Raw genomic sequence first — 23,158 nt, 5'->3', positions numbered from 1 at the left:
CAATGTTTAAAATCTGATTTAAATTTATTTACTAAAATTTCTGAATTATAAACATTTTTGTCGATCGAATGAATGCAAATTCTTGATTTCTATACATTACACTAGTATTATGTTATAATATTTTTTTTAACTTTTTGAATGAATCCATATTTTAAAAATTGTCAGTAAAATATATATATATATATATAATTTTGAATGATATCTGCTTAAAATATAGTATATCAATATATAAGTACAAAATGTTTTTTGGGATTAGAACATTACCAAAACAGAAACCGCATGTGTTTGGGAAAGAAGAACAAACATGGGGGCCACAATGCCATGAGATAATTAACAAGACAGAGAGCAGCAGGCGTGTAATGTGTTTTAATTATTATATTTAAAATTTTTAACACTATTGTTTTTTTATAATTTTTTTTTTGTTAACTCAGGGGTAATCCTAAGCCCATATAGGCCCACCCTGGGGAAAGGGCAATTCATGGATAGACCCCCTTCCAGGTATTCAAATGGGTCGAAAACAAGGACCCATACCCATGTGGGTGTCCGAGAATTCGTGAGAAAGTTCCTTCTAGCAGGGTTCGAACTCGGATTGTGTTTGCAACCAGAGGCGGTCCTTACCATTAGGCCACGAAGACCCGGACAAAAAAATTTTCATACTGATGACGTATTTTTATTCAATATTCCAACTTGTTAAAAAAAGTTTATACTTTTGTTTACATATTCCCATTTTCCGAAAACTGTGTTCGCTCCTCTCAGCTTAGCATGCGGTATCGCATTAAAACGTCACTTTGAGTAGCTTACACTTCTCTGATATATTTTTCCACTAAGGAAATAACAACCCAATATATTTATTTGGTTATTTGCATTTTTGAATAGAGCTGTCTCAAGCGTATTTAACCGCAGTTGAACTGTCTATGCGTACAACTGACCAAAAATATGGTTGTCCGCTTTTGGTACACAACATTTGGGGGACATGAGTAGCGAAAGAGTTAATAACAAAAACATCCTTTTCAAATAGTAGTGTTTCTAAACTAAGTATTTTATAAGTATATACAGTACTTACATAAAAAAATATACGTCAACACTAAAAAGTAAATATACTTAACCATTAGTCAAATCTCTACATTCGTAGGGAGTAAGATTCGATCTCTGGTGTGATGGTGCTTTATGTATTAAGCACTTACCATTGACTTGCATTAAGATTACTTCACACTTATCTTTATATTTATCACTTAAGTTTTGTTAAATAAGCTAAATTTGTGAAAAAAAAATTTGCGTTTCTCAGTCTTTGTCCATGATTTAATGTAATTCACGGACAGTCCACCCAATTAGTAGTTCTAATTTTGAGCTATTGCATGTATTAACAATGTAGTGAAAATATCGATTGATATTAACTGTAAGCAAAATATAAAAAGCAGTCCAAAAAAATTGATATGATGAAACTAAACCTGCATAATATAGAATTCAAAAAGCTACTTAAAACATAAGAATTAGAATATTTAGTTTTTATCTTAAAAGTAAAGATTGAAAAAAAATGAAAAGTAAATTTATATATAGTGGAAGATGAAAATGATTGGTTTAAGGAAAAATGGTCCCCGAGATTTTTTTTTAAAAAAGGGAAACAAGAAAAGCAGAAAGAAAACATAAGAAACAGAGGAAAATCAGAAAAGCCTGAGAAGAAAGTAATAATAATATGTCTGGAATAAGAGCAGATTTGAAGGGCATGCCTGTTCTTTGTCTCCTCCACCTCTTCTTCTTCTTCAACTTCTACCTGTCTTTTCATTTTCATTTTGTTCTTTCTGTTCGCCATTTGGTCTTCCACAATCGGACCCACCAAATTCTTTGCTTAAGGAATCTTGAAAATTTCGTATAAGAATCGTTTTGGAGGAAGAAGAAAAAGAAACAGAGCAAAAGACAGAGAGATATAACAATGGAGATGAAGAGAGACATTAGAGTTGAGAAGAAGGAGGAAGAAGACAACATGTGTACTTCGTTGTTGACAGCAGTTGTTGTTCTCTCCATGGCTTGTCTTAAACATTTCTCTTCTGTATCGTATTTGATCGAGCAATGGCGTTCTTTGGTCTTTCTTCTACTCAACGTTGTCCTCTTAGCGGTTTACTTCACCTCAACTCGTCCTAGCTCCGTTGAGACTCATGACTTGATCAAGACTCGTCGAGGAGGTTGTAGATTGAGAATGATGCGAGGGAAGAAGGATAAGCTTAAGAAGAAAAAGACAAGGATTGTGGAGGAACCAGCTTGTTCTGACCAAGATTTCTTAGTTGTTGAGCCAAGAGAAGTGATAAAGAAGTGTGTTTTAGTGGAGGAGACGAAAAGGGATTTTCCTGAAATGAAGGAAACTGTGACAGATTGCTTGTTTCACAAGAAAAAAGTAGACCTTAATGGAGAGGAAGATGAATTCGAGCCAGGGAGGTTATCCAATGAGGAATTGAACGAGAGAGTAGAGGCGTTCATCACGACGTTTCGACAACATTTGGTGCTTGATGCGCGAAAAGGCAGAGTCAGTGATCCTGAGCAGAAGATGAGATCAAATGACTCTGACATTAGGTTTTTAGGTCGGGAAGTCACTTGTTCGGTTTAAAAGTTTCTCTACAATTTTTTTTTTCTTTTTAACATTCGTTCGGGTTTGTTCGCTATTTGGCTTTACTTTTTTTGTGGGATTTGAGCTAAATAGCGCAAAGGATCTTTTTTTTTTTTTTTTTCGGAATGTAATGTCATAAGACACAAAGACTATTCAAAACCTCTACAAAAGAGCCAAAATTGAAAAACTAAATCTTCTTATATGTTATATGTAAATCCCACAATTACATAAACCAGTAGAGCGAAAGTTCAAATGTCATCGAGATTCACATTTACGAATTTTGAGTGTCAAGTTAATTATAAGAAGGGAAGATGAGCTCTTCGTCGTAATGCACAAGGATCTCTTGACATGAAAAACGTAATACTTTTATTGATATCACTTATCAGTAAGAGTTGTACAAAATGTTTAGTTAAAGAAGAAAGTGAATACAATTACTTACATTGAGCTAGTCATATGTAGAGTAAAAATGTGGATTCCCTTCTTCATAGTACCTCATTTGAATTTATAACACATTTGGCTCATATCGATTACAAGATCCCCATTGCGACGTGCACTTTCAATCTTTGGACAGTTCTCCGTGATTCTTGAATTATCCGGAGTTCCATTGACTTCACAATCAATTCTGAACCTTCCTGCTAGGCTAAGCTTGATGGACAATGGCTGCAATCGAACAATTTATTGATTTGTTGATACCAACAGATGTCACAATACACTAAGTCCATGAGACAAATCACAAATGTGACACCAATAAAGAATGAAGGTAATATTACCAACACCAATTTAGTTCATATTTGATAGGTTGATTTATTTTATTTTTTTGTCAAGAGGTTGATTTAATTAGTTAATCTTTTTTTTTTGTTAATTAGTTAATCTTGTTTGATAGTTTGATTTAAGGGCCAATTTGTGCACTAACTAAAAACACAAATCTATACTAAATAAAAGTAGGAGCTATAAGCTCCTAAGACTGTCACATAGGGTTTAAAACATCCAATAGAGATTCGACATGTCATTAATTAACATTTTTTAAAATTTCCAGAATTTTGTATATTAAGATGTTTTAAATGACCAATCAAAATTAGAGATCTCAATATTTAATATTTTTGATATTATGCAAAATTTCTATATTAAAATACTTATAAATAAGTGTATGTACAACGCCCCACATTGGCTAGAAAAGTTTTAGACAATAGCTGAGAACCATTAGAAATAAAATTAATATGCTTCCAACTACGAACATGAAACTTGATTTAACAAGCGTCCAAATTTAAAGATTTAAAAATTTAAAAAGTTTTAAATATTACAATTACAAACTTTTAAAAGGTTCAAAAATATTATAGTTTTAAATATTACAGTTATAAACGTTTAAAAGGTTCAAAAATATTATAAATATTAAAACTCTATATAATATTTAAAAATATTATAAATACCCCATAGAAAGTTTAAAATATTATAAAAGTTTCAATACGTATGGATCTATACCCGAGTAAGTATACAAGAGAAAGAATAATTGAGTTCATGTATTGATTATGTTGATCCATGAATTGCACAAATTTTACGAAAAAGAGGCAATAATTTTGGTTTTGGAGTTTGATGGGTTACCTAGTTTTATGGTAGTTTAAAAAAAATTGAAATGATTATTCAGTGGAAGAATGTGAAATAGCTGAGGAGGAAGAGGAAAAAGAAGAGTGTAATGAATAACCGGACAAAAAAAATAATGATGACAATTATCACGAAAATTTGACAATGAAAATGACGATAAGAAATATGAAGGATAAGAAAACAGTGGAAAATACACAAAGATATAGATGGTGGTGGTCAATTAAATATGAGAAAATGAGATTAATTCATTATTCTAAAAATGTTTCGTTTGTCCCGTGGTCAAATGATTTAGTATATGCAACATCACCAGTTCGAATGTTCAGTCCGCCTCGCCTCAACGTCAAGTTAAATCTGATTCTTTTGATCAGATTTTTTTTTTAACACAAGTGATTTTAAGATTTTTTTTTTAAAATTGTGTATCTAATTTTTTTTTTGCCTTAATAGTAATTTAAAGGTTTCTACAAGATAATATGTCATAATTGTCATCAATACAAAATTTTATAAATTAACCCACGCATAGCGTGGGTTCAAAACCTAATATAATTAAGAATATAGCACCATATTAAAAAAAAAGAGAATACAATGAGGGTAAAGTAAAATTACTATTTTAGTGTGTTGTGGTAGTGGAGAGTAGTGGTGGCTGATGGCCGGTGGTGGAGGTCGGAGGAGGTGGCCGGAAGAAGTGGACGGCGGCAGTTGCTGGCAGTGGTGATCGGCGGTGGTGGCGAGGGTGTCGACGATGGTGACCAGTGGTGGTGCCGGTAGTTGTGGCCGGTGGTTGTGGTCGACGGTGGTTGCTAGCGATGGTGACCAATAGTGGTTGCCGGCAATGGTGACTGGCGATAGTTGCCGGCGGTGGTGACTGGCGGTAGTTATCAGAGGTGGTTCCTGGCAGAGGTTGCCAACTATAGTGACTGGCGGTAGTGGTAATAGGGATGGTGGTGGAGGGATATAATTGTATATATCATAGCTTATATAGTGTATATTATCTTTTAATAGTTAGCGTAGTTAGTTTTTGAATTAAAGTTTATTTGTTGATTATAGAGTGTAATTCCTCTTGATTTAATGTAGTTTTTTAACATTAAATTATATAGGAAGATGAAATCTGATATCTTATTGAATAAACACGTTTAAATTTTCTTATATTGACTCCAAATATTACATATATATACTGACAAAAGAGAAAAACCAAAATTTCCGTGATCTTCGCTCCACAACGACTAACTAAAGATGTAAATGATTATTCATGAAATGAACGAAATGAAAATGGATGGATGAAAAAAATAGAAATAATTAGTTTTTATCTTGTTTTTCTCCTTTAGAGTGGAGGAATACTTTTTTTTGTTCTTTTTTTCTCTTCATTATTAATCTCATAGAAAAAAATACATAAATAATCAATTTTTCATTTTTAACTGAAGAATCTAGTTTTCTATTTTTTTTTCTCTTAAAGTGGCTACCACTCACAGCTTAAATCTTCCAAATCAGCTGATCTCTTTTGTAGAGTTTAGCAAACGTTCTATAAATAATAAATGGATTCCCCATTTGTGGTGATAAATTTTGTATCCACAGTTTAAACCATTATTATTGTGAACTTTTTTGACTTATTATTGGCGAAAAAGTTTTAAAGCTTTTTTTATAGGTTAATGGATGCAATTTTTAACTTAGTGCTTCCATTTCCAAGAAGCGCTGATTATAAAGTTAATGGTGCAATGTTTATCCGAAGTTTCATAATGTTACACATTTGAAATCATTCTTTGTAATGTCATGTGTTGTGAGGAGAACATGTCCACCACGCAAATGTCGTATATGCAAAACTAACTATCGTGAATTCAAGTGATATAAGAAGAACCATGTTAAACAATAAATTAGGCTAATTTATTTAGAGAGAATCGTGCGTGTGGATTTATCTGTCGGCGATTTCTCTTTCAAAATCTTCCTTTTTTGATCACAATCTCGTGCACCGACGGTAGGTCCTCTGTCAATTCTGGTGACGATGAGGATCTTTCGGCTCATGGTTCTTCATTGGTGACTCATTGTATTTTTCGGGCAAAGCTATTGGACAAAATCAAGGGGGCATTCGAGAGGAGAAGAATCTGCAAGACACTGATGGTAAGAGCTCTACCGGAGGTGTAGCTACGCGGAGTGGAAGAGGAAGATTCACCGCGAGGAACGAGAGAAGAAGGTAGTTAGATCTGGAGACTAGAGATCTGGAGGTTTCACGGGATCAGTTTCGATAGGGGAGGTAGTCTCCGATCCGGCGAAGGTCTTTTTATCTACTCCCTACTGCCTCTCTCTCTCTCACGACCGAGCAAGAAACCTCCTCGACAAAGAAAAGATCGGTTCTCTTCCTCCTTACGGTGGCGGGATGGCAACTGATCTTGGATCACCATCTCCGTTCGGCTAACGTCATCCTAGTTCACCAGAGGTCCTGTTCCGGTGAGCATCCTCATATATTTGGACAGTGGCTGCAATGTGTTATACGTTTGCAGATTAGGGTTTAATGATTGGTTTAGTTTGGTTTGTGAACCCAATCGATTTTATTTTCCAACGGTTTAGTTCGGTTTGATGTATATGAGTTGGAGCCTTAGAAATTTGTATGGGCCTACTTTGGAAATAAACCTTTTGATATATGTTTTTATAAATTGAATACACTTTAACAAAAAAAAAACCATGTCATAGAATCGTTGTTTGTGTAAAATTTTTATCGTAATCATTTTATTTTAAATATAATGTCATTATGAGAAATCATTTACATCAAACATCTTTTATAATGATTGACTAATTGGCGGAAAAAACCATTTATCAACCTACAATTTGAGACACAACTATTAGGGCAACTCCAACGGGGACGACAAAACACTATTCACAAAACACTAAAAATATATATATTATTTTATTCATGTTTTTGATTTAAAAATAAATTAAAATTATTGTTAATCAACTAAAAACTAGATATATCATTAATATTTTTAAAACTATCTTATTACATTTAGTAATATAAACTGGTTACTATAATTAATATAGTATAAAATAATAATTACGATAAAATTTCAAACTAAATATCAAATTTAATAAGATTAAAAGTTCATACTAAACTTCAATAAAATAGTGAAAACATAATATTACAAAATTAAAACTAAACAAACATAAAAACGAAATGCAATAAGATACATAATATAATTTTGAATAACAATCTAATTTCCAGAAAAATTATTTCCACTAAGATAGTCATAGTACTTAGTAAAATTTGGTTGGTCTTCACCTTGAGATTGTTGTCCTTGAACATGTTCTCCTTGAACTAAATTTTATTGATTTTGGGATGCTCGATATTGGGATCCAAAATACTGGCTTTGAGAACCTTCTCTGTGTTCTTCATTTTGGTTTGTTGCTGCTCTTCTTCTCAAAATTATTGCTCTTTCGTTTTCAATGTATGTACGACATGCTGGATCAGTTACAGTACTCAAATCTGTGAATAGTATTTTATTCTCTTGTTTCATTCGTTCTACCTCGGCCTTCTGTCTTTGAATTTCATTTCTTTCAGAAGTACCTTTAGTAATAGCTTTGATAAGCTTATCATTTTGCTCCATGAGTTGTTTAAACTGTTCCTCGGATTATTGTTTTCTCTTTGCTTTTTTCACACCAATTGGCCTCTGAGATGAGTTAAAACTAGCATCTTCACTATTTGTATTTAGATCGAATGAATTCATACTAGGAGATGGCGATGACTCATCTTGGTGTGATGAAGATGACATAACATTAGGACCTTCTCCTTGGAATGCATCACCTCTATTAGTGTGGCTATTTGAAAATTTCTCAATACTTTTAAGGACAGGCCACACATGATCGAATTTGAATCCTCCCTTGTAAGTTTCATATTGTGTTAACAAAATCTTCGCTTGGTTTAACTGATGATATTGTCAAGAGAATAATGTAAATAACTTAGCAAGTAAAATAAACTAAAAATGGTAGATCAAATACAAATAACTCAAGTATATATACTTACAATGTCTTGCTCGGAAGCACCGCTAGGATTCTTGTTTTCAATCTGGTTGACGCATCCTCTAAACTTGAAGACAGCAGAAAGAATCATTGTCATTCGAGTTTGTATAGATCTTTTTGGTCTTGGTTGACTACGAAAAATTTCTGTTTTTTTCATATTCAACACAAACTCCTTCCCAAAATTTAACTCCTTTTTGATTAATCCCCGTGATTGGATCTTGGGAAATATCAAGATACACATGACATAATTGTATATCTTCTTCGACCGAATGGATCCCAAAAAGAAATTGTTTGCAAAGAAGCAAGAAGCATGTAGAAAAGACGTGTAACGTGCATTTGGAGTATTGCAGTCAATATTTGCAATTGTGGCTCGATCTGCACGTTTTTGGAGTAAGAAAGTGTTACATGATATAATGAACACTTGTATCATAATGCATAATATGATTATAGAGGATGAACGTGATGTTGGTTGGAGTTGCTGTTAGAGCAAAAACCAAGTGTGAAATATTAAAAGTTATGGAAGCCCAAGTACATCTCTCACATCACTTAATTGTAGCCGCAGGTTTTAAGGTCGTAAGTCGTAAGTCGTAACAAAGACCAACTCAACTCCATGCATGTGCGTGCGTGTCTAGAATATTTCGAGTCTTTATTTTTATTATCTATGTTTAACTTATTTTAATCTACAATAATTAAAAAAAATATATGAGTTTTGGGTTTTATGTGTGCTCTAATAAAGAAAAAGAAAAAGTAATTAGTTGGAAAAAATATTTAAAACTCGAAATTACCAGAAGTTACAAATTCGTATTATCAGAAGTTAAGTAATTTCAGACTAATGAAGATTTTGGATCAAAAGATCAAACATTTTCTATTTAGAGATAATATAATTTTATTAAATGCCATAAAATATCTAATTATATAAGTACTATAATTACATGATGTATAATTCTAATGGTCACTGATTTACAAAAACAGCTAAAGTCAATGATACATTGAATATTGATGAGCTGATATATATATATATATATTTAAATTGTCACATTGGCCTTCGGTTGGCTACTCTACAGATGTGTAACATGAATAAGATACTATAGAATCGTCGACCAAAAATAAGATTCAAGTCGCCTTCGAAAATACAATATAATCTACAATTTTTAGTTTTTACTTTGGTTTGTGTTTTTTTGAAAGTTGTTATATTGTATTTTCGTATCTCTTTTCAAAGTTGATTATGATTTTTGGAGAATAAGACCGTATAAACTTGAACGTTATAGTTCCTAATGCTGAAAAATAAATGAAATCATAACTTCAGTTTTCAAGGTTCAACGTTCATGGAAACCGAGATAAAAAGAGAAAAGAAAAAAGAGTCACAATAGCTTGCTACGGTTTGGTACGTATGTAGACTTAATTTGGCTGGGTGGGAGAAGAACTTAACAAAGAGAATGACCATGTTCATGGTATAGAGAACTTATATGACCATTCACTGAAAATTCACAAAATAAGTTCTTAATATATTCTAATTAAGCCATGCCTAGATTATCAATGAATGTTATATTATATATTCACTGAAGATTTACAAAAATCTTGATATAGTACTAATAGGGGCCAGATCCGTGCCTAGATTAGCAACAAATGTTTATTTTTTCTTAGCTAGTCACGGTAGTTTCCTCTGCGATGACAAAATTTGATACAAAACGTTTTCTAGCACAAAATTGGACATGAAAATGTAAAATAAAGTTATCGTGAAGAAAATATCTAAAAATAACCAAAATAGGGTATATTATATACAAAATGATTGAAACTTTTTAAATGGTATAACAAATACATGTCATCAATATTAAAAGGCCAACGATCTCTCTCTTCCTCTCTCAGAGTTGTTATATAAAACGACCGAGGATGACGACGTGAATTAACAAATTACATCAAACGAGATAATCGACAAAAAACTAATATATTTTAACACAAAGTTATGGCTCCTCATTAATAGTGCCACTTGTTGCTTAAGAAAATGGGACTTTGTGTTCTGTCGTTTCCCTGAAGTCAAGGTGTTGTTTTGGATTTTCGTTTCCGAAACAGAGAAAAAGAAACAAAAGGAGAGGAAGAAGATGAAGTGTTTTCGAAACATAAGATCGATATTCATGCACGCGGATGGTGTGGATTTAATACTGATGGGACTAGGTTTATTTGGAGCCATCGGTGATGGCCTCATCACTCCAACAATATTTTTCATCATCGGCCTGCTACTGAATGACATTGGTGGTTCCTCCGGAAATGAAACCTTCATGCATGGCATCATAAAGGTTTTTCTCTCCTCTTTACTCTCTTTTGTTTGTTTTTGGTCTTAGCAAGAACAAATGACGATATGTGTTTACATATAAACATATATTTATGTTAGGAATTATGAGAATTGTGTATACGCAATTCTAACATATAAAATATATGGATTATTTTTTTGCATTAATTGCTAATTGGTTTTGAGAAATCACTTGAGCAAAAACTATATATGTAAATATATTATTATTATTATTATTATTATTATTATTATTATTATTATTATTATTATTATTATTATTATTATTATTATTATTATTATTATTATTATTATTATTATTATTATTATTATTATTATTCTTATTCTTATTATTATTATTATTATTATTATTACTTTTGTTTTTTTTTTATTTTTTTTTCTTTATCATAATGTATCACCGACTTTTTTTTTGGGTGCACGTTGGGTTTAACAGAAAGCTGTAGCTTTGCTTTATGTCGCTTGCGCATCTTGGGTGATATGTTTCGTTGGTAAGTCATTTAGATAGTGTTTTATTCTTTCTGTAAACAAAAAAAAAAAAAATTAGTTCATTTCGAAGTAATTAATTTTTATTTGTGGATGGTTTTCCAAATACAAACAAAACAGAAGGATATTGCTGGACAAGGACAGGGGAGAGACAAGCATCAAGAATGAGAGGGAAGTACCTAAGAGCAGTGTTAAGACAAGATGTGAGTTACTTTGATCTTAATGTAACAAGCACTTCTGACGTTATCACCAGTGTATCCAGTGACACTCTTCTCATCCAAGACGTCCTTAGTGAAAAGGTTCTAACCTATATATCTTTATATCCTAAATTACTAATTATTATTGCTTCTTTTAGTGCAAAGGTCTCACAACTGAAATTTGTTTATTTATTACCAACAGTTACCAAACTTTTTGATGAATGCATCAGCGTTTGTGGCAAGCTACATCGTGAGTTTCCTCATGTTGTGGAGACTCACAATCGTAGGCTTCCCGTTCTTTATCATCCTCTTGATCCCTGGACTGATGTGCGGACGAGCCCTTATCAGCATCTCGAGAAAAATACGCGAAGAGTACACTGACGCCGGTTCTATTGCCGAGCAAGCTATCTCGTTGGTGCGAACCGTCTATGCATTTGGTAGTGAGAGAAAGATGGTAGCAAAATTCTCAGCTGCACTTCAAGGCTCAGTGAACCTAGGGTTGAGACAAGGACTAGCTAAGGGAATCGCCATTGGGAGCAGTGGTATAAATTATGCAATTTGGGGGTTCATGACTTGGTATGGAAGTCAGATGGTTATGTACCATGGCGCTAAAGGCGGTACTATCTTCGCAGTCATCATTTGCATCAGCTATGGTGGCACGTAAGTATTCATGTCTAAGGCTTTTTGATTATCTTATAGTAGTTTTGATCTTTGGTATCTTATTTTGGGTAGATCACTTGGTCGAGGCATGTCGAATCTCAAAGAATTCTCAGAGGCAGTTATAGCGGTGGAAAGGATTGTCAAAGTGATAAACAGAGTTCCTGACATTGATTCAGAGAACCTAGAAGGTCAAATTCTTGAGAAAATTAAAGGAGAAGTCCAGTTTAAGAATGTGAAGTTCATGTACCCATCTAGACCCGAGACCCCAATCTTTAATGATTTATGTTTAATGATTCCATCCGGGAAAACTGTTGCCCTGGTGGGTGGAAGTGGATCAGGAAAATCAACTGTGATATCACTTTTACAAAGATTTTATGATCCGGCCGCAGGAGAGATTCTCTTTGATGGTGTGTCCATTGACAAATTGCAAGTAAAATGGTTGAGATCACAAATGGGTCTTGTTAGCCAAGAGCCAACACTCTTCGCCACATCAATAGAGGAAAATATATTATTTGGTAAAGAGGATGCATCCATGGATGAAGTAGTGGAAGCCGCAAAGTCCTCAAATGCTCATGATTTCATTTCTCAGTTTCCTCTTGGTTACAAAACTCAGGTTAGATTCCAAATTTAGAAAATAGTGATTATGTGTTTTTTTTTTTAAGTTGGATCAAGATGTATATATAGTTTAATTTTTACGCAAAAAGGTTGGGGAGAGAGGAGTGCAAATGTCAGGGGGTCAGAAGCAGAGAATTGCAATTGCACGTGCGATAATCAAGTCACCAACAATTCTCTTGCTAGACGAGGCAACAAGCGCATTAGACTCAGAATCCGAAAGAGCAGTTCAAGAAGCCTTAGACAATGCCTCTATTGGTCGTACAACTATTGTTATTGCCCACCGTCTCTCTACTATTCGTAATGTTGATGTTATATGTGTATTCCACAATGGTCACATTGTAGAAGCTGGATCACACGAAGACCTCATGGAGAACTTAGATGGTCAATATACTTCTCTAGTGCGCTTACAGATGATTGAAAATGAACAATCAGATGATAACGTTAGCCTAGGTATGGGAGATAGTCAATTCTCAACTTTAAGTAAAGATGTGAAGCATAGTCCAAGGTTTTCTATTCAAAGCCAGTCTAACTTGCTCACGGCTTCAAGCGTTGATACAAACGATCTTGGTACAATTCCAAAGGATAAGAAGAAGCATGCGCCATCTTTTAAGAGATTGATGGCAATGAATAAACCAGAGTGGAAACATACATTGTATGGTTGCATAAGTGCAGTCTTATATGGGGCTTTACACCCAGTGTACGCATATGCTTCAGGATCAATGGTGTCGGTGTATTTTCTAACGAGTCATGATGAAATGAAGGAAAAAACAAGAATCTACGTGTTGCTTTTTGTTGGCCTAGCTGTGTTGTGTTTTTTGACCAGTATCATTCAACATTATAGTTTTGCTTACATGGGTGAATACCTAACAAAACGTATCCGAGAAAATATTCTCTCCAAGCTATTGACCTTTGAAGTAAGCTGGTTTGATGAAGACGAGAACTCAAGTGGTGCAATTTGCTCTAGACTAGCAACAGACGCAAACGTGGTATATCTTCTGTCTTACTAATTTAAATTCTGTGAGACAAGTTTTTTTATTTTACCAAATACAGTAAAACCTAGATAAATTAATTAGTAAGTCATAATTTATTGAGTTATTAATTTATCCATTATAAATAATTAAACCGAAAAATCAATTTGAGACCGAAAAATATATTGATTTATCAAGGTATTAATTTTCGAGTATTAACTTATAGAGGTTATATGGTATCTTATAACTTTTTGTTATGTCAGGTGAGATCTGTTGTGGGTGAACGCATATCATTGTTAGTACAAACTATATCAGCAGTGAGCATAGCTTGCACACTTGGTTTGGTCATTGCTTGGAAATTAGCCATTGTAATGATTGCGGTACAACCTGTGGTTGTTGCGTGTTTCTACACTCAACGCATTGTACTCAAAAGCATATCCAAAAAAGCCATTAAAGCACAAGAGGAGAGCAGCAAACTAGCTGCCGAAGCCGTCTCCAACATCAGAACCATCACAGCTTTCTCGTCACAAGAACGGATCCTAAAATTACTCAAAAAGGTTCAAGAAGCCCCACAGAGAGAAAACATCCGCCAATCATGGTTAGCAGGGATTGTGCTAGCAACTTCTCAAGGCCTCATGACATGTACTTCAGTTTTGGGTTACTGGTACGGTGGTAGACTAATTGCCGATGGAGAGATCATGTCAAAAGCATTCTTTGAGTTGTTTATACTCTTTGTGAGTACTGGTCGGGTTATTGCGGACGCTGGAGCCATGACAACGGATCTAGCCAAGGGCTCAGATGCGGTCGGGTCAGTGTTTGCAGTGTTAGATCGCTGCACTAACATTGATCCGGAGAGCCCGGATGGGTTTATCCCACAAAACATAAAAGGACAAATCAGATTTGCAAATGTGGATTTCGTGTACCCAACACGACCTGATGTGTTTATATTCAAGAACTTCTCTGTTGAGATTAACGAGGAAAAGTCCACAGCGGTTTTGGGCCCAAGTGGGTCAGGGAAGTCCACAATAATTAGTTTGATCGAGCGGTTCTATGACCCGTTAAAGGGTACTTTGGAAATCGACGGCCGTGATATAAGGTCGTATCATCTGAGATCACTTCGTCAACACATAGCTTTGGTTAGCCAAGAGCCAACGTTGTTCGCTGGGACTATCCGTGAGAACATCATGTACGGAGGAGCATCTGACAAGATTGATGAATCAGAGATTACTGAGGCGGCGAAGGCAGCGAACGCTCACGATTTCATTACATCACTATCAAACGGTTATGACACATACTGCGGGGACAAAGGAATACAATTGTCTGGCGGTCAAAAACAGAGGATCGCGATCGCTCGTGCGGTTCTGAAGAACCCGTCAGTGTTGCTCCTTGATGAAGCTACGAGCGCTTTGGACAGCCAATCAGAGCGCTTGGTACAGGATGCACTCGAGCGTTTGATGGTTGGAAGGACAAGTGTTGTGATTGCACATAGGCTTAGTACGATTCAAAACTGTGACATGATAATTGTTTTAGACAAAGGGGAAGTTGCCGAATGTGGAACACACTCTTCCTTGTTGGGAAAAGGTCCTACGGGCACATATTTCACATTGGTCAGTCGCCAGAGAACTCATTGTTGAAGAACATTTATTCTTTTTATGAAATTTCAATTATCATATATATATTGAAATCCCAATGTATATTACGGAAACCAGTTTGGGATCTCGATAAAATGGATATTCTAGGAACTGACTCATTTATTTCTACAATTTTGAACCATCACTCTTCTTTTAAATTTTCCGATAAATATAGCATTTGTTTATATGTAGACGGAAGATTACGTTGTTGGCTTGTTGCCATCAAAGTTAGTTTGCTTATAATAATGACCGAAAACGAGGTTCGTGTCTGCGTGAAGCATGCTAAGTGTATAAATACTTCGATATGACCATTGACCACCATTTGTATGAGATCGATGACAGAAACCCAACTTTTCGTATTTTTATTTCATCGAAATATTAAATATTGTGATATTACAATTTATTTCATATTGTTCTTTACTTATTATAAGATGAATGAAAATATATTTTACTAGAATTAATAATTTATTTTAAGGTAAATGATATCAAATCAACATTAGTTTACTAATCTTTTTTTTTAAATATGACGAAATATTTTTTTTTTCTTGTTTGTACATAAGTAATAGTCAGTGTTCAAGAAAGCGGTCTAGGCGGCCGCTTAGGCGCCGTCTAGGCGCTAGGCGCTCAGCAGACGCCTAGACGACCGCTTAGACCGCCTAAAATCACAAAATTTTTATTTTAATGTATGTTTTATTTTTAACTACATATATTTAAAATTTTAAGTTTTATATTCATATAAATATTTATAAATGTTTATATGTTATTAATCTAAATTAAAGAAATGTATTTTTATTAATTTTAGTTTATGATTTATTATTATTTATTTCTTCTAACATATATTTTTATATAATTTTACATATAATATCATATATATAATGTTCATATTGTAAACGCCTAAACCGTCTAAAAACGTTTAAAATTCCGACTAGGCGTTCTAGGCGCTAGGCGCTGGGTCACCGCCCACATACCGCCGAGCACTATCTTGAACACTGGTAATAGTACATAAACTTTACATTATGTAATTAAAAATATAAATAAAAAACTAAGATGAATTTTTTTATCTCAAAACTTAGAGAAATACATAAAAATTATAACATAAACAAGAAAAACTTGATCGATTTAAATTATTATAAATCCAAATCGTATGAACAAGTATCTACAATATTAAGGGAGAAATACACATAGAACTTTAAACTTAAAAATAGTATTTACAGAAAATGCCATTGGTCTAAGGACATATTTAAAATTTATCATTAAGGGTCAAATTGTAATTCTTAAACTAATAAAATCTTATTTTTGTCCAAAAAAAACTAATAAAAACTTTGAAATAATTAAGTTTTTGTTAATATTGTAAATTATGATTCTCCTAGTCATCAATATGTAGTTTTTTTTATTGTTCACGGTTGTAAAGATATATTACTCATCCTATGAAAAATGTGTGTTCAATGTTTCACAATAGCGGACTGGTAAACTTAAATTTATGCGAGTTGATAAATTAAGAAGTTTTAAAATTCTCACAATATAATGATGCAAAAACAACAAAACAAACAATCTTAAACTGTAGTATACCTTAAATAAATTAAAATATTATAATATTCTAAAATAATTCATACAATGAGGTCATTATATGATTGTTTGGGTATAATCAGAAAATAATATGAACTAATCTACCAATAGTTGTGGCGACTTAATTTTCTATTTTTTTTGAATTTTATTGTTATTATGTTGCTGACAATTTTTTGGTTTTAACTGAACATTCGATTCCTTTATAAGATTACTCTTGTAACTATATTCTCAAACAATCTATAGTTTGAAGAAAAAAACTAAATTCAATTACACAGCCGTGTGTACTCTACATACTATTCGTTTCTTACTGCTATCACTCGATTTGTTATTTGATAACATACATTATAATATACATGTCAAACTCAAAAAACTTTATGTCAATTTAATTTACCAAACAATTAAAAAATAAATATTATCTAAAATAAAATATTTTTTTAAAATAGCATAACCATAAATTTGTATTACTATTATTACAATTTCGAAGAAAATCTCCTAGTTGGACTAATATTTTGTTAACAGTTGTTTATCTATTTTTTATTTGAACTAATATTTAGTTAACAGTTGTTTATGTATTTTTTTCCTTGCCTAACTTTGCCTTAAATTGTTTAGTTCCATTTAATGATAAAAACATGTACTGTAATTCTAACGCTTCTGAGTTCTGAGATAATCAATTCCATTTAACTGCAGTGACGAATTTGATATAAACCGTTGTGTTCATTGACCTAAAATAAAGACTTATCTTTTTTTTTTGGGTACACAAATAAAGACATATCAACGGCCACTAGAAAAAACCACCTAACTCTTATTTTTTTTCATTAGTAGTAATATTTAAACACTACCAAAAAAACAAAATTAGTTTAATGTGTGGGCAACCCTTGGAATTATTTTCTAGTTTAATGTGTGGTTGACAAAAAAAAAAAACAAAATTAGTAATATTTAAAGGCCAACCGTCTTCTAATTAATACGTAAACAGTACCACTTCCTCTTAAATAGAGAAAAGAAGACTTTGTTGGCGCTAGCTCTCGTTTCCTTAAGGTCAATGTGTTGTTTTAGCTTTTCTTCTCAGACACAGAAAAAAAAATAAACAAAGGAGAGGAAGAAGATGAAGAGTTTTCGGAGCATAAGATCGATATTCATGCATGCCGACAGTGTGGATTTAATGCTGATGGGATTAGGTTCACTCGGAGCCATCGCTGATGGTTTCATCACTCCTATAACATTTTTCATCACCGGCTTGCTGCTGAACAACATCGGTGGTTCCTCAGTCGCTGATGAAACCTTCATGCATTCCATCATGAAGGTCTTAATTTTCTTACTTCTTTACTCTCTATTCTATAGTTTTGGTTTCAATTCTTATAAGAACGAGCGAATGAGCGATGATATGTGTTTATAACTTTATATATGTATGTTAGGAATCATGAGTACAGAACCATTTTACTTCATTGCTGATCACAGTATGAGTACGAGAGGACGTATAACTATATATCCCTTGAGAGTACTGATGTATCTTCCTTTGGGTAACTAACAGAACGTTGTAGCTCTGCTTTATGTGGCTTCTGCATCTTTGGTGATATGTTTCGTTGGTAAGTATTTCGATAATTGCCTTTTTATAAGCCTAATTAAAACACCAAATAAAAACTAAAAATAACTGGTGCGTTTCAACATAATCAATTTTATATAAAATATGCGGATGGTTTTCGAAATGCAAAACAAAACAGAAGGATATTGCTGGACAAGGACAGGGGAGAGACAATCATCACGAATGAGAAAGAGGTACTTACGAGCAGTATTAAGACAAGATGTGGGTTACTTTGATCTTCATGTAGCAAGCACTTCTGATGTTATCACTAGTGTCTCAAGTGACACCCTCGTCATCCAAGATGTCCTTAGTGAAAAGGTCTTAACCTTTATATTTTTGTATAATAATTATTATTTCTTCTTTTGGTGAAAATGTCTCACAGGTGAAATTTGTTTATTTATTTCGAACAGTTACCAAACTTTTTGATGAATGCATCGGCGTTTGTCGCAAGCTACATCGTGGGATTCATCATGTTATGGAGACTCACCATCGTAGGCTTCCCGTTCTTTATTGTCCTCTTGATCCCTGGACTGGTGTGCGGACGAGCCCTTATCAGCATCTCGAGAAAAATACGTGAAGAGTACAATGAGGCTGGTACTATTGCTGAGCAAGCTATCTCGTTGGTACGAACCGTGTATGCATTTGGTAGTGAGAGGAAGATGAAATCAAAATTCTCGGCTGCGCTTCAAGGCTCGGTGAAGCTAGGACTACAACAAGGACTAGCTAAAGGAATCACCATTGGGAGCAACGGTATCGTTTACGCCATCTGGGGGTTCATGACTTGGTACGGCAGTCGGATGGTTATGTACCACGGCGCCAAAGGTGGTACTATCTTCGCAACCATCATATGTATCACCTATGGTGGCTCGTAAGTATTCATATCTAAGTCTCTTTAAGTTTTTTTTTTATTGTAGGTTTGATCTTTGTTATTTTACATGTTTCAGATCACTTGGTCGAGGTTTGTTGAATCTCAAATATTTCTCAGAGGCGGCTGTAGCAGGGGAAAGGATTATCAAAGTGATTAAAAGAGTTCCCAATATTGATTCAGATAACAAGGATGGTCAAATTTTACATAAAGTAAAAGGAGAAGTCGAATTTAAGCATGTGAAATTCATGTACCCGTCTAGACCTGAAACCTCAATCTTTGATGATTTTTGTTTGAAAGTTCCAAGTGGGAAAACTGTGGCTTTGGTGGGAGGAAGCGGCTCGGGAAAATCAACTGTGATATCTCTTCTTCAAAGGTTTTATGATCCAGTCGCGGGAGATATTCTCATTGATGGCGTGTCCATTAGTAAGTTACAAGTGAAATGGTTGAGATCACAAATGGGTCTTGTTAGCCAAGAGCCAGCACTCTTTGCCACATCAATACAAGAGAACATACTTTTTGGTAAGGAGGACGCATCCATGGATGAAGTAGTGGAAGCTGCCAAGGCCTCTAATGCTCATAATTTCATTTCTCAGTTCCCTCATGCGTATAAAACTCAGGTAAGACTCCTACTTTAAGAACAATTTGACCTTTTTTTTTTCTATAGTTTTATCAAGACATGTATTAATTTATATGTTTTTTCTATTGGTCACAATTAAAGGTTGGGGAAAGAGGAATACAAATGTCAGGGGGTCAGAAGCAAAGGATTGCAATTGCACGTGCGATAATTAAATCACCAACACTTCTCCTTCTAGACGAGGCAACAAGCGCGTTGGACTCAGAATCCGAAAGGGTAGTCCAAGAAGCCTTGGACAATGCTTCTATTGGTCGTACAACTATAGTTATTGCTCACCGTCTTTCTACAATTCGTAACGCTGATTTTATTTGTGTAGTCCACAACGGTTGCATAGTAGAAACTGGATCACACGAAGAGCTTGTGAAAAATTTAGATGGTCAGTACGCTTTTCTAACCAGCTTACAACAGCTGGGAAATGAAGAAAGAAATGATAATATCAATGTAAGTACGCAAGGGGGTCAAGTCTCGATTTTGAACCAAGATTTGAAGTATAGTCCAAAGATTTCTATTCAAAGCCGGTCAAACTTGTTCTCGACTTCAAGCACTGATACAAATCTTCCTGGTTTGACTCTAAAGGATAAGAAGACGCTTAAACCATCGTTTAAGAGATTGATGGCGATGAATAAACCAGAGTGGAAACATGCATTGTATGGTTGCTTAAGTGCAGCCCTATATGGGGCCATACAACCACTATATTCATATGTTTCAGGATCGATGGTGTCAGTTTATTTTCTAACGAGCCATGATGAGATCAAGGAGAAAGCAAGGGTATATGTGTTGCTCTTTCTTGGTCTAGCTATATTCAGTTTTGTGATCAGTATCATTCAACATTATAGTTTTGCTTACATGGGCGAATATCTAACAAAACGTGTCCGAGAAAATATTATTTCAAAGTTATTGACCTTTGAAGTAAGCTGGTTCGATGAAGAAGAGAACTCGAGTGGTGTAATTTGCTCTAGACTAGCAAAAGATGCAAACGTGGTATGTCTTCTGCCTTACTAATTCAAACTTTTGTGATTTTTTTTTTCCCAATAATCTTATAACGTTTTGGTATGATAGGTGAGATCTCTTGTTGGCGAACGGGTGTCATTGTTAGTACAAACTATATCGGCAGTAAGCATCGCTTGCACACTTGGTATGGTCATCGCATGGAAATTCGCCATTGTGATGATTGCGGTACAACCAGTGGTTGTTTTGTGCTTCTACGGACATCGTATTATACTCAAAAGCTTATCCCAAAAAGCCATTGAAGCCCAAGACGAGAGCAGCAAACTAGCTGCGGAAGCTGTCTCAAACATCCGAACCATCACATCTTTCTCATCACAAGAACGAATCATAAAGTTATTAGAAAGAGTTCAAGAAGGTCCACGAAGAGAAAACATCCGACAATCGTGGTTAGCAGGGATAGTGCTTGCAGCTTCACGAAGCGTCATGACGTGCATTTCAGTTTTGAACTTCTGGTACGGGAGTAGACTTATTGCTGATGGGAAGATAATGTCTAAAGAATTCTTTGAGTTGTTTATAGTCTTTGTGAGTACGGGTCGCGTTATTGCAGACGCTGGAGCCATGACAACGGATCTAGCTAAGGGCTCGGATGCGGTTATGTCTGTGTTTGCAGTGTTAGATCGATGCACAACCATTGAGCCGGAGAATACGGATGGATACCTCCCTGAAAAAATGAAAGGACAAATCAGATTTGTCAATGTGGACTTCGCTTACCCAACACGACCCGATGTGATTATATTCAAGAACTTCTCCATTGAGATCAATGAAGGGAAGTCTACAGCAATTGTCGGTACAAGCGGGTCAGGTAAATCCACAGTAATTAGCTTAATCGAGCGGTTCTATGACCCATTAAATGGTATTGTGAAAATCGATGGTCGCGATATAAAATCGTATCATTTGAGATCGCTTCGTCAACACATAGCTTTGGTTAGTCAAGAGCCAGTGCTTTTTGCTGGGACGATTAGAGAGAACATCATGTATGGAGGAATATCAGACAAGATCGACGAGTCTGAGGTTATCGTGGCGGCAAAGGCAGCGAATGCTCATGCTTTCATCTTATCATTATCGAACGGCTATGACACGTACTGCGGAGATAGAGGTATACAATTGTCAGGTGGTCAAAAACAAAGGATAGCAATTGCTCGAGCTGTTCTAAGAAACCCATCAGTGTTGCTTCTTGATGAAGCTACAAGCGCTCTAGACAACCAGTCAGAACGTATTGTGCAAGACGCGCTCGAGTGTTTGTTGGTTGGGAGGACAAGCGTTGTGATTGCACATAGACTTAGCACGATTCAAAACTGTGACATGATAACTGTTTTAGACAAAGGGGAAGTTGTCGAGTCTGGAACACACTCTTCCTTGTTGGGAAAAGGTCCCACGGGCATCTATTTTTCATTGGTGAGTCACCAGACAACTCACTGTTGAAACACATTTCACTCTTCCTTTTTTAAAAAAAAAAAAAAATGAAATTTAAGTTATTCTACTTACAGTATATTGATTATTGAATGCCATATACATTAGGAAACCTGTTAGTAATGTCGATAAAATACCAATATACAGTATATTGGGAACCCCATTTATATTTCCAATTTTGCAAAATAAACTCATTGTTTGAAAATTTCGATAAATATCTAGCATTCTTAAATTTCGAATATAACATTTTTTTGCCATGTGTCTGTATGAAGGCATGGTAGTTCGATTTTCCATTAGGAGAAACTGCTCTCTAGAAGGAGGTATTACTCAATGTTGCACCCGATCCACATAGTCTAGAACAACTCACTTTGTTTCGTGATGGGTAGAATGAAACTTAATAATACATACTCCCTCCCGTTTTTTTACTTACCATTCTAGAGCTTTGTACACAAATTAAGAAAATAGATCAATGTTTTATTATACATCTTCTTTAATATATTTTCTAATTTTTTATTGGTCAAAGCATTAAAATAGTTGAGATAAAATTGATATTTTTACAAAACATATGCATTGGAAACCTAAATGACAAGTATTAGAAAACAAATTTTTACTTTAGAATGACAAAAATAAAATAATAGAGGGAGTAGTGTATATGATCAAAAGAAAATAAGATATATTTTAAGTGACCAAACCGGGAGCTTAATAACACAGAAGACGAATAAAGAACGAATAATATTATTTGACCTAAAAAAGAATGAATAATATTAATCAAATTAAATTGGTGATTTATTTAATTATATTTCAAATTTGAAGATGAAAGGAATATAATAATTTAGTATTTGAGTGTACAGAAGTGCTGTTGTGATTCTTGCTACAGAAAGTAGTTGTTGAACAATTTGTGATCATTGTAATGAAAAAAACACGATTGTATGAAATTAAGAAACATAACTATAGCATAGGGAATGGAATTGCTGGAAGTGTTTATTTAATGTCGCAACAAGAAACAAAGAAAAAAAAATAGAGACCAAAACCAAAAA

General features: G+C 34.3%; 3 protein-coding genes and 1 pseudogene across 4 annotated transcripts; 3 read left to right on the top strand and 1 right to left on the bottom strand.

Moving 5' to 3' along the window:
• The first annotated feature begins 1,683 nt into the window (after nt 1-1,683).
• On the top strand, nt 1,684-2,786 carry LOC104790482 (uncharacterized). The gene has a single exon (XM_010516242.3). It carries the CDS (start codon nt 1,931-1,933, stop codon nt 2,597-2,599), a length of 669 nt encoding a protein of 222 aa, XP_010514544.1. The 5' UTR covers nt 1,684-1,930; the 3' UTR covers nt 2,600-2,786.
• A 4,606-nt stretch (nt 2,787-7,392) lies between these two features.
• Nucleotides 7,393-8,294, bottom strand: LOC104698728 (uncharacterized; annotated as a pseudogene).
• A 1,866-nt stretch (nt 8,295-10,160) lies between these two features.
• On the top strand, nt 10,161-15,167 carry LOC104790480 (ABC transporter B family member 22-like). The gene is made up of 7 exons (XM_087454042.1): nt 10,161-10,491; nt 10,936-10,990; nt 11,106-11,284; nt 11,385-11,842; nt 11,915-12,455; nt 12,547-13,443; nt 13,689-15,167. The coding sequence occupies exons 1-7, from the start codon at nt 10,297-10,299 to the stop codon at nt 15,057-15,059; spliced, it is 3,696 nt and encodes a 1,231-aa protein (XP_087310168.1). The 5' UTR covers nt 10,161-10,296; the 3' UTR covers nt 15,060-15,167.
• Nucleotides 15,168-17,585: 2,418 nt separating this feature from the next.
• Nucleotides 17,586-22,353, top strand: LOC104790479 (ABC transporter B family member 22-like). Of its 2 annotated transcripts, XM_087453177.1 has the most exons (8): nt 17,590-17,922; nt 18,151-18,205; nt 18,341-18,519; nt 18,612-19,069; nt 19,146-19,686; nt 19,788-20,144; nt 20,280-20,684; nt 20,763-22,353. In XM_087453177.1, exons 1-8 carry the CDS (start codon nt 17,725-17,727, stop codon nt 22,131-22,133), a joined length of 3,564 nt encoding a protein of 1,187 aa, XP_087309303.1. In that variant the 5' UTR covers nt 17,590-17,724; the 3' UTR covers nt 22,134-22,353. The 2 variants fall into 2 exon arrangements, with proteins under 2 accessions (XP_010514540.2, XP_087309303.1); XM_010516238.2 differs by having other exon boundaries at nt 17,586-17,922; nt 19,788-20,684.
• The last annotated feature ends 805 nt before the right edge of the window (nt 22,354-23,158 follow it).

The sequence above is a fragment of the Camelina sativa genome, chromosome 6, assembly GCF_030686135.1.
Source record: "Camelina sativa cultivar CO46 ecotype springtype chromosome 6, ASM3068613v1".
Lineage (NCBI taxonomy): Eukaryota > Viridiplantae > Streptophyta > Magnoliopsida > Brassicales > Brassicaceae > Camelina > Camelina sativa.
This window is presented reverse-complemented; position numbering and strand designations above follow the sequence as displayed.

Coding starts and splice junctions, on each gene's coding strand:
- LOC104790482 (XM_010516242.3), top strand. CDS start 1,931: ATGGAGATGAAGAGAGACATTAGAGTTGAGAAGAAGGAGGAAGAAGAC.
- LOC104790480 (XM_087454042.1), top strand. CDS start 10,297: ATGAAGTGTTTTCGAAACATAAGATCGATATTCATGCACGCGGATGGT. Junction 10,492..10,935: donor TCATGCATGGCATCATAAAG/GTTTTTCTCTCC, acceptor TGGGTTTAACAG/AAAGCTGTAGCTTTGCTTTA. Junction 10,991..11,105: donor TTGGGTGATATGTTTCGTTG/GTAAGTCATTTA, acceptor CAAACAAAACAG/AAGGATATTGCTGGACAAGG.
- LOC104790479 (XM_010516238.2), top strand. CDS start 17,725: ATGAAGAGTTTTCGGAGCATAAGATCGATATTCATGCATGCCGACAGT. Junction 17,923..18,150: donor TCATGCATTCCATCATGAAG/GTCTTAATTTTC, acceptor GGTAACTAACAG/AACGTTGTAGCTCTGCTTTA. Junction 19,070..19,145: donor TGTATCACCTATGGTGGCTC/GTAAGTATTCAT, acceptor TACATGTTTCAG/ATCACTTGGTCGAGGTTTGT.